The sequence below is a fragment of the Cervus elaphus genome, chromosome 5, assembly GCF_910594005.1.
Source record: "Cervus elaphus chromosome 5, mCerEla1.1, whole genome shotgun sequence".
Taxonomy (NCBI): domain Eukaryota; kingdom Metazoa; phylum Chordata; class Mammalia; order Artiodactyla; family Cervidae; genus Cervus; species Cervus elaphus.
Genome location: NC_057819.1, coordinates 38,301,931 through 38,318,406, shown reverse-complemented (window position 1 = coordinate 38,318,406; position 16,476 = coordinate 38,301,931). Strand labels below are relative to the sequence as shown.

Sequence of the window (16,476 nt, the reverse complement as noted above, 5' to 3'; positions counted from 1 at the left end):
TGACTCCCTCTGCTATCCACCTGACACTATCACGACATTGTCAATCAGCTATACTCCAATACAAAATAAAAAGTTAAAAAAATGTTATGATCTATAAAGAAGCATTCATTGAAGATGGCAATGATATAATGTTAATGTATCCATGAAGAAGATTTCAGGCAATTTTATGAATAAATTAAAAAAAGGAAAATTGTATTTAAGAAAATGTATTTTTTAGAAAAATACCAGTATTTGGTGGTGGAGAAAATATGCTAAGACATTGATTAAAGTATGTGAAAATGTACTGAGAGTAAGTACAAACGCTAAAAAAAATGGCATTTAGGTAATTGACAAAAAGACACTTTGTAAAATCTGGTAGGTAAATACATATTTATGTTTTAATATATATTTTATTGTTATTTTTTGGAAAATAATGTTTAAATAGAACTATTTAGTAGCTCTACCAAATATCATTGAACCAAATTTTTGGTCACTAGATAAGTATACCTAAGAACTGCATAGTTTTGTTTTTATTAGTTCCTTCTCTTCTTAAAAAATGTCCCAGTTGGGTCAATTAATAGGCCCACTAAGCCGTATATGAAAAGTGAAAGTGTTAGTTGCTCAGTTGTATTTGACTCTTGGTGACCCCATGGACAGTAGCCTGCCAGGTTCCTCTGTCCATGGAATTCTGCAGGCAAGAATACTGGAGTAGGTTACCATTCCCTTCCCCAGGGGATCTTCTGGACTCAGGGATCAAACCTGGGTCTGCTGCATTGCAGGTGGATTCTTTACTGTGTGAGCCACCATATGGCTTGTTTGCAACAGTGGAGACTTCCAACTTTGGGTGACCGAGGCAGTAATTTGGGCTAGAGGAGTTGGAAAGAGCTTAAAAGACATCATTGCTTCATATAAAAACTGGTAAAATAAATGGGTGTTCTGAAAAGAAAGAATGGCTAGAGCAGTCCCAAGTTACCTTTGCCTTGCAACAGCCTCCCAGACTTGAAGAAACTGTGTTTGTCCATTTTTATAAGTTACCACTATGCGCAACACAATACCGCGTATGTAGAAAATCTCTATGTAAGTTGAGTGTGGAATAAAAGAACAGACATGCCTTACATGCAGGGAAACTTGCTACAAACCTACAAGGGTGTGGAGGGCATAGTCCTTTCTTTTCAGAAGTTTTTCTATTAGGGAAAGCAAGAAGTCATAAAAATTAAACGTGCAATAAATTTTAAGGGAAAAAAATTTAAATGAGTCTGAAGATTATAGCTTAGTTATTGCTGAAGTTATTTAAAACAGAATTCCATGATGGTTAGTTATCTGAAAAAAAACAGGCTCAGTAAACCAAAAGTTTGTGTAACTTCTCTATTGGACAGAAATTATTTTAATTAATATATTAAAAAATAGTTTAATGGAAATGATTATACAATGTACATATTTGGTATTTACAATTTCCTCTAAACATATAATTTTACAACCATGAAACTGGAGTCAACTTTTCCAATGGCAATAATGTATGACCAGTTAAGTGGTAATTAAAACGGTTTAAGCAAAATGCACATCAAAGTTGTATCTTTTTGAAAATCAATTTTTATCAGTAATTCTGGAGAATTTACACTTTGCTTCTGTTCTCGGGAAAAAAATCTCAGAATTTGCAACAAATGCATTAAAATTAAAGATCAACAAAACTCAACTGCCATAGATAGCTTGAGAATAAACACAATGGAAGAGTAAGCATAAGTACAGTTCATTTTCTAATTAAGAGTGATATCTATACTTCGAAATTCCTAAAAACAGATGGGAGACTGGTTCAGCATTTAAGATAGAAGCACATTTAAATTAATGGAGGCTGGCAGGAGAGCTGATGGTTTTAGCATAAATAATAAAAAAGATACTACATTTCCTAATCTATCAGTTGACAGTACTTTCCCAGCAGAAATTTGGAATCTAATCCAGGTTCACGTGAATGCAAACTGGCTCATCTAGTTCAAAAGTAACTGCTTGTGGTCAGGTCCTCCAGGGCAGTTCATCTTATTCTGCATTCTGACCTCGATCGCGGTCTTTTTCGCCCATAGTGGCCTCTGAGAGTAATCAATCTGTCCAGAAGGGAAGCTGCCTGAGACCCAATAGTGATAGCCTTCAACTAGATCTGATGGAGGCCATGTCCTTTTCATGAGGCAAGTGGGAACATCGCCCCATACCCCTACTATTTTTAGTTTTCACAACCTCCTTCCCGGTCCTTACTTGTTTCTTTTAGTCCCAGACCGAGAAAGTTAAACCATCACCGGAATTTAATAGATTGAATGGGGGACCCGGATGACTGAAGAAAAGGAGCGGCCTGGAGTGCCCTTTGGGGACAAAAAGGTTAAGGGAGTGGCATGGGGCAACTCTCCAAGCTCAAGTGCCCCTCCTAGCAGCGGCCCCAAAAGCCAGCGAGTCCCTCAGAATGGAAGACAAAGGAAGGCTCAGGGCCGAGTGGTGACGGGGTGGGTGGGGGCAGCGACTCGCGTGAGCTCGGGGACGTGAGAACGCAGCCCCCGCCCCCTTCTCCGCCCCCATCCTCGAGAAAGGCGGAGCCGCCAGGCAGCCCTCCGAGAGGTCTCCCCGCGGTGCAAAGCAGCTGGTCCCAAGCGGCTGCACACGCCCAGGCACGGGCGGCGACGGGACGGTACAGTAGGGGAGGGGCGAGGCAGGGGGCGGAGCCGGCGGCCGAAGAAAGGCCGGGTGGCCGGGAGGGGCGGGGCCTGGGCAGAGAGGGCGGGGCCGCGGGGCGGGGCGGAGCCGGCCGGTCCCGGGCTGCCTGAGACAGTCACAGCCCTGACGGCGGCGGCGGCGGCAGCGACGGCGGTTGGCCAGTGGGGGTTGGGAGGAGCACGGCGGAGCTGCTGGGGCAGCTGGAACTGGCAGTTGCCGGGGGCCAAGAGGAGGATCTGGAGCCGGGAGCGTTCTCCGGGCCGGGCGGAGGAGGCGGCTGCAGTGAGAGTTCAGGGAACGCTGGCGGCGGTGGCTTCTCAGCAAAGCAAGTGTCTGAGACTGAGACTCCGCAGCGGCGGCGGCGGCGGCGGCCGCCGGGACCGAGGTAACCGAGGGGCGGCGGCGGCAGCTGCGGTGGAAACGAGGCCCCACCCTCAGGTCGGAATCTCGGGGGCTGTGGCTGGGCTCGGACCTCACCCACCCACCCTTTTCAGCCCCGGGCTCCAGACCTGACTTCTCGCGTCGTTCCGCCGCGGGCCGGGCAGGGGCGGGAGCAGCGCCCGGGGTTGGGGGCGCGGAGCTGGACACCGACCCGAGGCGACCCCACATCTAGGATTGGCGAGGACGTCGGGCACCCCTTCCCCCTTCAGAGGACACACCCCGATCTCGGGGCGGGGCGGGTGTCTAGGCGTTCCCAGCCTTCTGAAGGAAGACCTCAGTGTGCAGGCTGCACCTCGGTCCGTGGCCTCTCCGAGGTGGCCCTCCTGTGGCTCCTTGGGGCCACTGAACCCGAAGGAGGTTCCTGTCGCTGGGAATCCCGGAGTTTCTTTTGTCTATCAGCTGAAACTAGAGGCCGGAACTGTAGGCAAACACCAACCAGCCCAAGCCATCTATTCCTTATCCCTTTCCTGCCTGGAAGGAATTCTCCCCGGCAGCCTTTTCTCTGGCCACAGAAGTAGATTTCATGCCTCACCCCCTCTCCGAAACCTTCCTCTTTGGCGCAGAGGAACGAAGGATTCGCGTAGTACCTTGTGTTTGGATTTTTATTATTCATGTAAGCTCACCCCTTTCCCCTTTTTTCTTTTTAACCCGTTCCCATCCAGCCGCAACCCTGATACTCATCCGCTAGATTTTGCAAACTATCAACAAAGGAGTGTGGCCAGTCAACAGAGCCCTTTTAGTGGCTGGTCTGTGCAAGTTGATAGAGCTTCCTTAATTGGCGCTCTTTGGCCAAGCTTGTCGGAAAGACCTTTTTGGCTTGAGTTAAGGATGATACTGCATGTGCCTAAAGTCTTTATTTCTCCTTTCTACAGTGAGGTTGTAAAAATCCAGGGTAACTTGATTCAAATGTAGCTGTTTGGGAAGCCTAACTATAGAGGAAGAGAAGTACAGAAAGGAAAATGTAATTATGATTTTGGTGTAGTTATCCAACTTTTTGAAAGTGCCAAAGGTGAAGTGTATGAGTTTTTGAGATTACTGTAACTGGATAATTGTATTCTTTGACAAATAAGCTTTTTAGCATGTGATATTTTGCACGAAGATATTTTTGTTTTATTTAGTTGCTAGTGGGAATTATTGACTACCTGGACATCTTAAACGCAGAAACTTGTGAACAGGTTCATTAAGAATCTATCTTGAAAAATGCATTTTATGAATGCTTTGAATTAAGAAGGTGTTAACAGTGGTTTGCCATTTTTGCCACATAAGAGACAGTAATCTGAAACAGTTCACTCTCTGGCAGTTGTCCAGATGCCTAAAACCTGCAGGGTCTAGTACTTTGACTATCCTTCAGCAAGAAGTATAGAACTAAGAATCTACTGTGTAAATGTAATCCCTTTGATAGCATTTAACTGTAATGGACACGTTTTTCTGCATCTAATTTTCAGATACAGAGTTAACGCTGGAAATCTGGAGAAGCATTTTATACAAATTGAAAGATTGGGCTTTCTCTTCAGTTTTCCAGATGTATTGTCTCATCTGCATACTTGAAATATCCACAATCACATAAACTCCAGATGTAACCATGGAGTTACGCGACCCATCAAGATATAGGAAAAGTGTGGCCAAGGTTCGGAACCAGGCAGTTTTCCACCAGTTCAACAATTAATATAAACATATATTCTCTGCTGATTATCAGGAATAAAGAACCAAATAAAGTCATGCACATTCTGTTGGCAGATGGACTCTGTGGCTGTTCAATTTTACTGTAACTGGTTACTCTGCCATTCAAAGTCAACTTAATATGCAAGTTCCGTCCAAATGGATGTAAAGATCTGTGTTGATGTACCCAGATGCTAGCAAATGTTGACGATAAGAAACCTATTATGACTAATCCTTGGGAAGAGAAAGTCTGCAAAATGGCTCAAACGAGTTTACTGCAGGGGAAGCAGTTTTACTGTAGGGAGTGGGTTTTCCACAAGCTTCAGCATTGCCTCCAGGAGAAGACTAACTGCTGCAACAGTGCTGTCAACACACCACCCCTTGTAATGAATTCTGGGAATAATGCTAGTGTTGTCTCTGGGAAAGGAGCTGCCTGGGGTGTGTTACTGGTAGGAGGGCCTGGTAGTGGCAAGACAGCCTTATGCACTGAACTCTTGTGGCCAAGTTCACCTACAAGCTTGCAGAGAGGTTTACATCGCCAGGCTTTGGCCTTTCATTTCTGCAAAGCGCAGGACTCTGATACTTTGTGTGTTGGAGGGTTTATTAGAGGTCTGGTTGCTCAGATCTGCCGTAGTGGACTACTCCAAGGATATGAGGACAAACTAAGGGATCCAGCAGTTCAAAGCCTCCTACAACCCGGGGAATGTGAGAGAAACCCAGCGGAAGCATTTAAAAGGTAACAAATAAGTCATGGTCATGGTGTTCTGTTTCTTTGCAAAAATTAAATGTGTTGTTTTTTTTTTTTTTTCTGTTTTGTATTTCTTAACTTTGCGAGTACTTTTACTCTGTGTATTTGGGGATAATCTGTGGTTGTGAAGCACTTGTATACTTTGAATGTTGAAGGAAACAAAATTTAAGCTTTGTATTGTAGGGATATTAATTAAAAGTATATCTTTTACTTGTTTAATAACAGAGTGTGAAGCACTAAAGAAACCTAGAGAGGTGTGGTATTCTTGCAGACTTTTTAACACGTGAGTGCCATCCAGTAAAACTCGGGCAAATCTATTTTCTTCTGCTGTTAGCCATCAAAATCTGTTATATCATTCTGAAATTAATGAGCACATCTGTTAGGCAAATACCTGCATCACAAATTTGAGATGCCAAGCTTGATGGACAGTGTTCAATACGGAATAATCAATAATGCAAACCTGAAGATTAGACTCTACTTTTTAAGAGATGTAAGTGTGCATAAACGAATCTTTTCCTCTTGACTTACTACTTTTTCTGGAGGTACTGTCACTCGAAGAGCTGACTTTTCATTTCCGATAAGTAATTTCATAAATTGTGGATTTATTGAAATCTTAGAAAATGTTTTGAAAAGCTTGGTCTAAGTTGAACTTAGTCTAACTAAAGTATGTAATTATGTAGTTTGATTGAAAGTAGTTAAATAAGTTATGTAAATTTTTAATATTTTAAAATATTTAAAATCAAGTCTGATAGCTGTGTATTTTTGATATATTCTGATCATGAGCAAATCTTTCTCTATAGTAGCAGAGATTTTCTTTAAAAAGATCCTTCTACTCAGATCATTTTTCTATATTTTTCTCTCCCGGGTGAATTTTAGTTACTAATTGAAGGTGAATAAGAAGCAGATACAGCTGTGTGTAAAAACCACATCAGTATTGATTTTCTGATTGACAGAAGGATCTAATCATTTAGTATTCCCAGTCTGTACTTAGGGAGGGAAAGTCTAGTATTTCTACTTGTACCATTCTGGTACTCTTATAGTTTTCTACTGGGTCTTTCAAAAACTTGGGTCACTTTCTTTTTCACTTAAGTGATGAATCAGTGGGCTTCCAAGTGGCTCAGTGGTAAAGAATCTGCCTGTCAATGCAGGAAACACAGGAGACACAGGTTCGATCCCTGAGCCAGGAAAATACCCTGGAGGAGGAAATGGCAACCTACCCCAGTATTATTGCCTGGAGAGTCCCATGGACAGAGGAGCTTGGCAGGCTGCAGTCCATGCGGTTGCAAAGAGTCAGACATGACTGAGACAGCATGCACAGTGATGATTGAGTCATTAAATAAACTAGGTAACCCCTTGGTATTGGAAAAGCTGTTTTTGATAATTCGTAGAGCTACATGGTTCTTTGAGACTGTGAAGCGGTAATATAACCATCGTCAAATGCAGACATACTTAACAGTTAGAGAGATAGTTTTACATAGTCTATGACATTAGATGATCTAGGCCTTTGCTTTTGGACAAATAGTTAGATTTTATTGTGGCTTTTACTGGTGTTTGATTGACTTGTTAAATAAATCTTTGGAGAATTTTAATAGGCATATATTTGATTTCGGCAGGGATAGATGTAATTCAACAAGTAGACAATGGAACAAAAGGTCATTATTTTCAAAGAGTTAAACAATATTTTGAGGGAGACAGAGATGGATGTAGTTCATCATAACATGATGGGAGGTAAAATACAAACAAAGAAAAGTAATTATTTTTTTCATTTTTGACAAAAACAATCTCCCAAACCAGATTGTGTATTGTTACTTTCTTAACATCTAACACTTGATAATCAATACTGATGACTTCATATATTTATGTGTGCAATAATTTAATGGTAATAGTAATTTGATATAGTTCTTCACAGATCCATAAAATTGGGGAAATTTCAGAGTGATTCAGTAACTGATGCTTTTTATCTACTTTTCTTCAGTTTTACTTCCTAATTTTTTATCCTTGTTTTTTTACCCTTAATGATACTGGGTACAATACGCACTGCTGCAAACTAACTTCTTACATGGAGTCACATAGCTTAAGTAGTAACTTGTTACCAATTTTTTGAAATCACATTTTTTTCATGATTAAAAAAGACTGAAAATAACTTCATGCTTAGTTAAACATTGCTACTTTCTTTTTTTTCTGACATAGTAGAATATACTCTGTTGATTCTGAGATTTAGTTGTCAAGAAATTTCTGATATCCATTCATTCATTCTTAGAGCAAATGTTTATTGAGAACTTTTTATGTTTTAAGCACAGTTCAGCTATAGATATTTATTGAGAACTGTATGTGTTAGGTAGAATTCAGCTATAGATAAATTAGTGAATAGAACAGACAAAATACACTGTCTTCATGGAGTTTTAAGTTCTTAATGCTAACATTTATCTTATTTCTATAAAAAAATAATACTTTGGGTAAATACTTGCTATTGTGTAGATGCAGCACACACACATTTTAACACTGATGGAACTGGATCATCCATTAAAAGGAATGATGAAGACACATTAATTTCTTATTTTTGTTCCTTTCCATTTTTCTTTCTTCACTGGTTAAAATGCAAAGCTGTTGTTACTACACTTAGAATATATATATTTCTTCTATTTCTATTGATGGAACTAAGATGACAACCATTACATTTTTACTTGTTTAGAGAACCAAAAGCTGATATATTTCATTCTGCCTCCTGTTTCAGGCTTATATGGGAAATCTTTGCATTTTGTATTGAATTGACTTTTCTAGAGTTAGCAGTAGAGATAGTTTCCTAGTAGCCCTATAACTGTAAAACAAATTCCAGTTGTTTTTGACCAAAGGATCAAGTTAAGGAATGAGGGAGGGGTTAGTGGTTTTAGATCCTGTGATTGGTTCAGAAGCACAATAAAAGATAGTTATTTTTTCAACCACCCCCCATCCCCAAGGCTAGGGTCTTTTTGGAGAGATAGATGATGTGGAGTGGAAGTACAAAGCTTTGTTCCTAGTAGATATTATTATTTCTAGTTAACAATCTGCAAGGCCAGATGTGAACTTTCTGTGTGATGTCAATTTTCCAAGTTGGGTAAAAAGATTTTGTTCTTTGTAATGTTGATAGTAGTAGTAGTGTTAGTCGCTCAGTCGTGTCCAACTCTTTGCGACCCCATGGACCGTAGCCCACCAGGCTCCTCTGTCCATGTGATTCTTCAGGCAAGAATACTGGAGTGGGTTGCCATTCCCTTCTCCAGGGGATCTTCCCAACCGCGGGGGTCAAATCTGGGTCTCCTGCGTCGTAGGCAAATTCTTTACCATCTGAGCTACAGGTAATGTTGATAGGAATTATTAAACATCTTCAGTGGTAACCTCAAATCAAGTATAAATGGAATAAAGTTGTGACGAAGAATTAAGGATGAACAACTCTAAACTTTGAGAGTGTAGCACAAAAATTTTATGAAAAGTGGTGAAATGTAACAATGGCTTGTTAGAAAAAGATTGGGAGCTAGAAGACTGGACTCTGACATTTGTTCCTTATGTTGAGTAGGAATCCTTGAATAGTGGGATTTTCTTTCTAATCTTTCTATCTCCTCCTTAAACATTTTGTACTTCTTTCCTCATAGCTCTTCAGATTCTTAACTTCTTTTGTAATTACTTATGCATACATGTTTTGTTATCTCCTCTATTAGGCATATGTTTCTTCATAACATTATTCATGACTGATTAATATTTTATGTTTATGACAGCACTTTGAGCAGCATTTTGCATATCGTAAGTGTTGTATGAGTATCATTTGAGTGAATGAATCCTGCTACTTACCTATCTAGAATATGTTTGAACCTGATTGAAGGACAGCTGAAGCTCTTGTGTAAGAAAGGAAATTGAAATGTTACATCATTTAAGTGAGTGTTAAATGCAGACCAGGCTGATATAGTGATTATTAATTTATTAACCTGATGTCTGCTCTCTAGCATGTATGACTGGCATTGGTTCAGATAGAGATGTCTATCTTCTGTCTCAACTGACTCCAAGTATTTTTGGCAGATTCAACAAAGGGGCAAACGACAGAATGGGACTGGGGTGTGTTCTTCTTTCTTACCCTCAGTTGTGGGGTATTTTCAGGGCAAAATAGTTCCTTTCCATTATCTGTTTTGTATATCTAAGACTACTTAAGATAAGTGCTCTTAACTACTAAATCTGATATCTACATATTTACAGAAAGATGTTTAAGCCTAAGAGCTTCTGAATCCACTTTTAATCTATCTTTAGCATTAGATGATGTATGTTAGTAACTTTTTTCATTATTAGTGCTTTCTTCTGTTCAGAATCCTCTGTCTGACTATATTCTTTGATGGTGCTTTCTCTAGGTTCTCTCTGGCTGTCCAACAAAGCCCCTTTAGGTGGTCTCCATTTGTTTGTACACTCCTTCAATAATTTACTTACATGGTTACCAATGCTTGTGTCTAACATGATAGCAATCCAGTCTACATCAACAACCTTTCTCTTCATTCTGATCAACATATATCTTTTCACTGGAGTGTCCCTCACCGACTTGCCTCTGTTCAACCCATTATCTCTTTTAGCGTTTCTATCCATTGACACTGATTTATTTCTTAAACAAAAAGTCAGCACCTGCTGTGTGCCAGATGTGTGCTAATATGCAGATAACAGAACTGAAGTGGTGAACCAAACAGGACACTGAGAAGTGGGGAGAAATACATTGCACAAATAATCACAAAAATTAAAAAATGCAGCTTTGCTAAGTGCTAAGAAGGAGGGACACAGGCCAGTAAGAAAACATACAATATAAGGCTTGATTGTTATCTAAGTTGCTCCGTAATTCCTCTTATTTTCTAAACCCTTTCTACTTAAAAGTATGATTTTGAGATCAACAATATTGGCATAACCTGGGAGGTTATTATTAAAGCAGAATCTTAAATTACTGAAGTGAATCTGCCTTTAAAAAAGATTTCTAAGTGAATTCTGTGCGCATTGAAGTTTGAGAAGCACTGCTCAGGATAGATACTAGAGTTTTCTTTTGACTTTTTTCTGTTATCTTTTTCTATTCCATGGTATCTCATCTTTTTCTTGGAATGGTTCGTGAATTCTTTTATCCTAGTCTAGAATTTTTGTTCATTACCTCCTAGGTGCTCTACTTATTAGCATCTCTATATTGTGATTCCTTTTGGTAATGGCCAATTAGCCAAAGTAAAACAGTGCTTTCTTTAGGTCATTCCTCTGAGCCTGTGATAATGTAAACAACAAATTTAAATTTGTCTACTTGACTTTAAAAGTTCTTTACAATTTGGTTCTGTTCCATCTAAAGTATGTATTATGTTTCCAGACTTCACCAGAACACATTAAGCACATTCTTTCAGGAAATATTTTTAAGCTTATGAGACAATGTTAAAGTTGATAAGAGATATGAATAAGAATATTCTCATTTTTCTTACTGTTTAGTAAGAACTTAATATACTTAGTAAGAATATGGACCTTTTGTTTGTTACATGTTGCAGATTTTTTTCAGTTTTAACTTTGTTTTTAGCAATTTTGCTTAAATGGTTTCTATACAATGAAATGATTTGATTTTATAAAGTAAAATAAGTAAACATGCTTCTTGCCTTAAAAAAATCTTTGAAGTGTATTCTGATCGGTTGCCTGTCTTTATTCTCTAGTTGTTTTAGTTCTTTGTGTTAGTGTGTTAGTCTCTCAGTGTGTCTGATTCTTTGCAACCCCATGGACTGTGGCCCACCAGGCTCCTCTGTCAATGGCATTTCCCAGGCGAGGATGCTAGAATAGGTTGCCATTTCCTTCTCCAGGGGATCTTCCCCACTCAGGGATCAAACCCTGGTCTCCTGCATTGCAGGCAGATTCTTTAGTGTCTGAGCCACCAGGAAAGTCCTGTCTTTGACTATACTATATATAATTGTTTTAAATTTCAAACCAACTTCTCTTTCATGTTATCTTAATTTCAGAAATATCCCTATTATCATTTTCTTTTCTACAACCCATGTAATATAACTAAATGCAGTGCTCAGATGCTTAGTCGTGTCCAACTCTGCAACCCCATGGACTGTAGCCCACCATGCTCCTCGGGCACTGGATTCTCCAGGCAAGAATGCAGGAGTGGGTTGCCATTTCCAGGATCTCCTGACCCAAGGGTGGAACCCACTTCTCTTACGTCTCCTGCATTGGCAGGCGGATTCTTTACCACAGGTGGCACCCAGGAAGCCCAGTGTAGCTAAATAATCTTTGATAATAATGTAGAATTTGAAAATGTTCATGTAATTACTTAATGAAAATAAGAGTTAATTAAGAGAATTATATCTTATTTGTAGTTATTTTGAAAAACGATTTGGAATGTTTCAAGAACTTGTAATCTTTTTACAGTTGTGACTCCAGAAGTGAATATGTAGATATTGCTGTGGATTGAATTATTTGCTTTTGTTCTTCTCTCTATGTATCCTTGGTCTTTTCCACGTGATATTGCAGTGCTTCTACTAGAGAAGTGTCCTCTGCCTTTTGATTTTGGCTCAGCCATGTGATATGGGGGATGCTAGTAGACATGATCCAGACAGAGACTTAGCACGCGCACAAGTGACTGGGCTTCTCCTCTTTGAGGCTCATCACCTTGAGAAGGATATGTTCTGGCCAGCTAGTTGGTCCCAAGAGCATGAGGGGGATGTGGTACAGTCCTGACCCAACTCAAAGCTTGACTCTAAGTCTGGAATACAACAAATGCACAGACACAGGACAAAGTATAAATGATTGTTATTTTAAGCTCCTGAGTTTTGAGGTGGTTGTGGTATACCACTCTTGTGGAAAAAACTAACAATCCAAAAATGAAGGAAATGATATTTCAAATAGGAAATCATTAATTTTCATAAAAAATCTGAGAGTCTTCATTGATCCCCTGTTTCACTCCTCCCCTTCCCTGATTCTGTCAGCTACTTTTGTTCTGTTTCCAAGATAAATACCTCAATTTTTCTTCATCTCCATTGCTGCTACTCCCATATCCCTTGCAGTGATGCCCTAACTGGTCTTCTTGTTGCTGCTGTTATCCCTTTTATCTTCACAGATTAGTTAAGGGTATCAGATCTTGTTATTTCTCTGCTTAAAACCTGCAGATCACTTCTCATTACCTTCATAATAAATTCTAAGCTTTACATGGTCTGGCCCTTGCATAGCCATGGACTTTGACCTGTGCTGTTCTCAGCCTTGTTCTTTATTCCTCATCGCCATTGTCCTTATTATTGTTCTATAATAGGTCACGTTCTGGCCAACAGATATCTGTACAGCTCCCTGCTCTGATATCACTTAGGTGTACCAGCTTTAATGTTTCTTCCTTGGAGAGCTGCCTTTGTCCATTGAGTCTCCCTAGGCAATCATTTTCTTAAATCGCATCATCCCACTTTGCTTTCTTTTTGTCTTAATTTTCAGTGTCTATCATGATTGGGAATTATTTTGTGCATACTTTGACTTTCTAGCTAGCCTCTGGAATAGGCAAAGTACTTGTCTGTCTTGTGCCTTTATATCTCTAGGGCTTGGAATATAGCAGAGACTCATTACTTCTTGCATTAATAATTTTGTCACGTTGATAATTTGCTCTAAACATATTCAGCTTGGAAATACTCTGTTTTCCTGTGGAATAATCTATACACATAGATAAAATAGTTATAGATGAAAAGTATTTAAAATCAGCATTTTGATGACTTTATTAGTGTCTTTTACAATTCATGTTGAAATTAATTTTTATCAAATGGAAACTTATTAACAACATCAGATTTATGTTATGTGATGTGAGTCATATGTCCCTCTTGCCTCTCTTCTACAAATCCATAGTTTCATCTTGAAACTTTTATCATTCTTTCAGACATTATCATTTAAAATTCATATTCACTTAGAAAGGAGAAAAAACTTTTGCAGTTTAAATCTCAGTTAATATGTTTGTTAAGTTGCTACTTTAGGGAGAGAAGCAACTTGCAAAATGGTGGACTTTACAGGAATTGAAAGGTAAACAATAATGGTACTAAAGGGGAAGAAATTGTAGAAAATAAATTATAGAGGAAATGATAGATTTCTCCCATCCCCAAAGCTTCAGTTATACAGGAAAATTAATAAACTAGAAAGACAAACATGCATGTACCTACTCATTTTGCCACATTTACTCTAAATCTGAGTTTTCTGTTTCTTTTAAAAAAAAAAAAAATCCACATTGGAAGCCACCGAGGTATCCCATTCTAATTCTGATCTAGGTGACTCCCTAGGTGTCCCATCTGTGAATTTACTTGTTATGCATATGTAGTTTGACTAGTTTATATACATGGGGAGATACATATGTATTTATACATACTTGTTACATGCTTTAGTTCTGTACATTTTTAATTCCATATCAGCAATTCTCAAACTTTTTTATTCTAGGTCCCCTTTATACTCTTAAAAATTATTGACTACCACAAAGAATTTGTTTATGTGGATTATGTCTGGGTATCAATATTTGTTTATTTGAAATTTAAACTAATATTTAATATATATTAACATATTTAATAGTAATAAATCTTATACATTAACATAATATTTTAATGAAAGAATACCTGAATTGCCCAAGACAAAAGGAAAAAAAAACACATAGCAGCATTGTTTTACATTGTTTTGCAAATCTTTTTACTATTAGTCTTAATAAAAGACAGCTGGGCTATCATGCTTATGTTTCTGCATGCAGGCTCTGGAAAAATCCATTTATCCTTGAGAAAGAACAAGAGTGAAAAAGGCAAATAACATCTTAGTTTTATTATGACCCTGATTGGGGACTTCTAGGGATCCCATAGTACACTTTGAAAAACATTGTTCTGTATAAATAGTATTGTGTTGCTAGTACTATCCTGCAATATTCTTTGTAATATTGTTTTTTGTTTGTTTAGCCATGTTGTTACATGTGGATCTACATGGTTTACTTACTATACAGTATGCATGCATGCGTGCCAGATCACTTCAGTCTTGTCTGACTCTGTGACTCTATGGACTGTAGCCCAACAGGCTCCTCTGTCCATGAAGATTCTCCAGGCAAGAATATTGGAGTGGGTTGCTGTGCCCTCCTCAAGGGGATCTTTCCCGACCAGGGATCGAACCTGTGTCTTTTAGGTCTCCTGAGTTGGCAGGCAGATTCTTTACCACTAGCACCACCTGGCAAACCCACTATCCAGTATATAATTTCATTTTTTATACTATAATTCATTTATCATCATGTTGATACTCATTTAAGATGTATTCAACTTTTTAACTTTACCAAACAGTTAAGAACATTCTTGGGTATCTAGTGTGCATATATTAAGAATAAAGAAATGAAGGGTGATTCCAAGTTGAAGTAAATACTCAAGTATTAACTGAAATTTTGGATCTTAAGGTGTGTATATCCATCTTCAATTCAGAGACAGTACCAACTACTCTTTAAAATTTCCTCAGTTTATACTCTTCTAAGAGTGTGTAATTTGAGTTTCCATTATTCTACTAGATCTCCAACACTTGCCATATTGTCAGAGTTCTTTATGTTTTAGAAGGTGAATGTGAAATGGTATCTTATTATTTTAAATATCCTTGATCCTGTGCCTTGTCATTCTGCTTGTGCAATTTTTGTTTTGAAATGTACAAAATGAATATAATATCAGTTTTTTTATGATTTCCTTTATAGTTTGGCCTTTTGGGTCTTAAAATTTAAAAACTTGTTTTCTACTTGATTGTTCTAGTAGTACTTGTTGAATGGCTCATCTTTCACTATTGATTTTAATACTACTGCAGTCAGATACACATATACATAAACACACATGCATGTATTTCTGAATTCTCTATTCAACTTTGGTTTATTCATTCTTTTGTTGTTTTATCAAATATGTATTAGATAGCAGGAATGTACCAGGTGCATTCTTAATACTGGGTTATATTAGTTAAAATGTGGCAAGTATCATTTGTATTTATTGAGTTTATATTTTGAGGGTTGGTTGGGGTGGGTAGTTGGTAGAAAAGTGAAAAGTTAAGAAGACCGTGTATAATATATAGCATATCACTAGATAATAGTTGGTATGTGGAAAATCAAAACAGAGTAAGGATGATAGGAGTGATGTGCTGAGTAGGTTGGGGCCAAAGAGTTGCTGTTTATATAGGGAAAGTTAGAGCATTCTGTAGGAAGTATCCAGACTGAGGAAATTCCAAGTGCAGAGTCCTGTGGTGGGAACTGGCTTAGAATTATCCAAGAAAAACAAAGGGAAACTAAGAGACAAGTAGAGATGTAGTTAGGAGCCACAGAATACATGGACTTGGAGGCCATTATAAGAATATTCACTTTTACTTTGAGGAGATGAGAAGACATTAAGTCTTTGAAACAGAGTAGTAAAGCATCATATGACGTACGGTTTTAAAGGGTCACACTAGCTACCGTGTTAAGAACTGGGGTGGTTAACATGCCAGCAAGGAAACCAGTATGTGGCTAGTGCAGCAGTCAAGGGTGAGAGGCAATACTTGGACTTCGGTGAAGTGGTGGAGGTAGTGAGAGGTGTTTAAATTATTTTTTATCTAAGAAGCAAGGTCAGTAGTTGGGAGTGATCTTTGAGAAGAGGAAAGTGTAAAATACTCCTCTAGGCAAGTGGGGCAGGGATGGTTTAGTGCTTCTCCAAGAGTGGTGTAGGCCCCTGCAAGGTCAATTTTTTAAAAAAAAACAGTACTAACACATAACACAGTATTTGTTTTTTCACTCTCATTCTCTTTTGAGGGTATGGTGAGGGCCACATGAGAGATTGAGTGTGCAAATATTCTGACTGAGATTTTTATTAGATTGCATTGAATTTTAGATTAATTTGTGGAAATTGACCTGTTTGCAGTGGTGAATCCCCTAATCCATGAATATGGTACATCTCAACTTATTTAGATTTGTTGTTGTTGTTGTTGTTTTCAGTTTTCCT

At 38.5% G+C, this 16,476-nt stretch overlaps 2 protein-coding genes across 5 annotated transcripts in view; one reads left to right on the top strand and one right to left on the bottom strand.

Annotated features, from left to right (window-relative positions):
* Positions 1-2,661: 2,661 nt before the first annotated feature.
* LOC122693150 (formin-2-like) lies at positions 2,662-3,727 on the bottom strand. The gene is made up of 3 exons (XM_043900740.1): positions 3,586-3,727; positions 3,183-3,481; positions 2,662-3,082 (listed from the first exon to the last, which is right to left on the bottom strand). The coding sequence occupies exons 1-3, from the start codon at positions 3,725-3,727 to the stop codon at positions 2,789-2,791; spliced, it is 735 nt and encodes a 244-aa protein (XP_043756675.1). The 3' UTR covers positions 2,662-2,788.
* ANKRD50 (ankyrin repeat domain 50) overlaps positions 2,915-16,476 on the top strand; it is a 37,005-nt gene continuing 23,443 nt past the window's right edge. Inside the window, exons 1-2 of one of the 4 annotated variants that reach the window (XM_043902374.1) lie at positions 2,915-3,058; positions 4,560-5,509. In XM_043902374.1, coding sequence (XP_043758309.1) covers positions 4,965-5,509 — 545 coding nt within the window. In that variant the 5' untranslated portion in view covers positions 2,915-3,058; positions 4,560-4,964. Of the gene's footprint in view, positions 3,112-3,443; positions 3,728-4,559; positions 5,510-16,476 lie in introns of those variants that run through there. The other 3 variants (XM_043902376.1, XM_043902375.1, XM_043902377.1) reach the window with 3 other exon arrangements.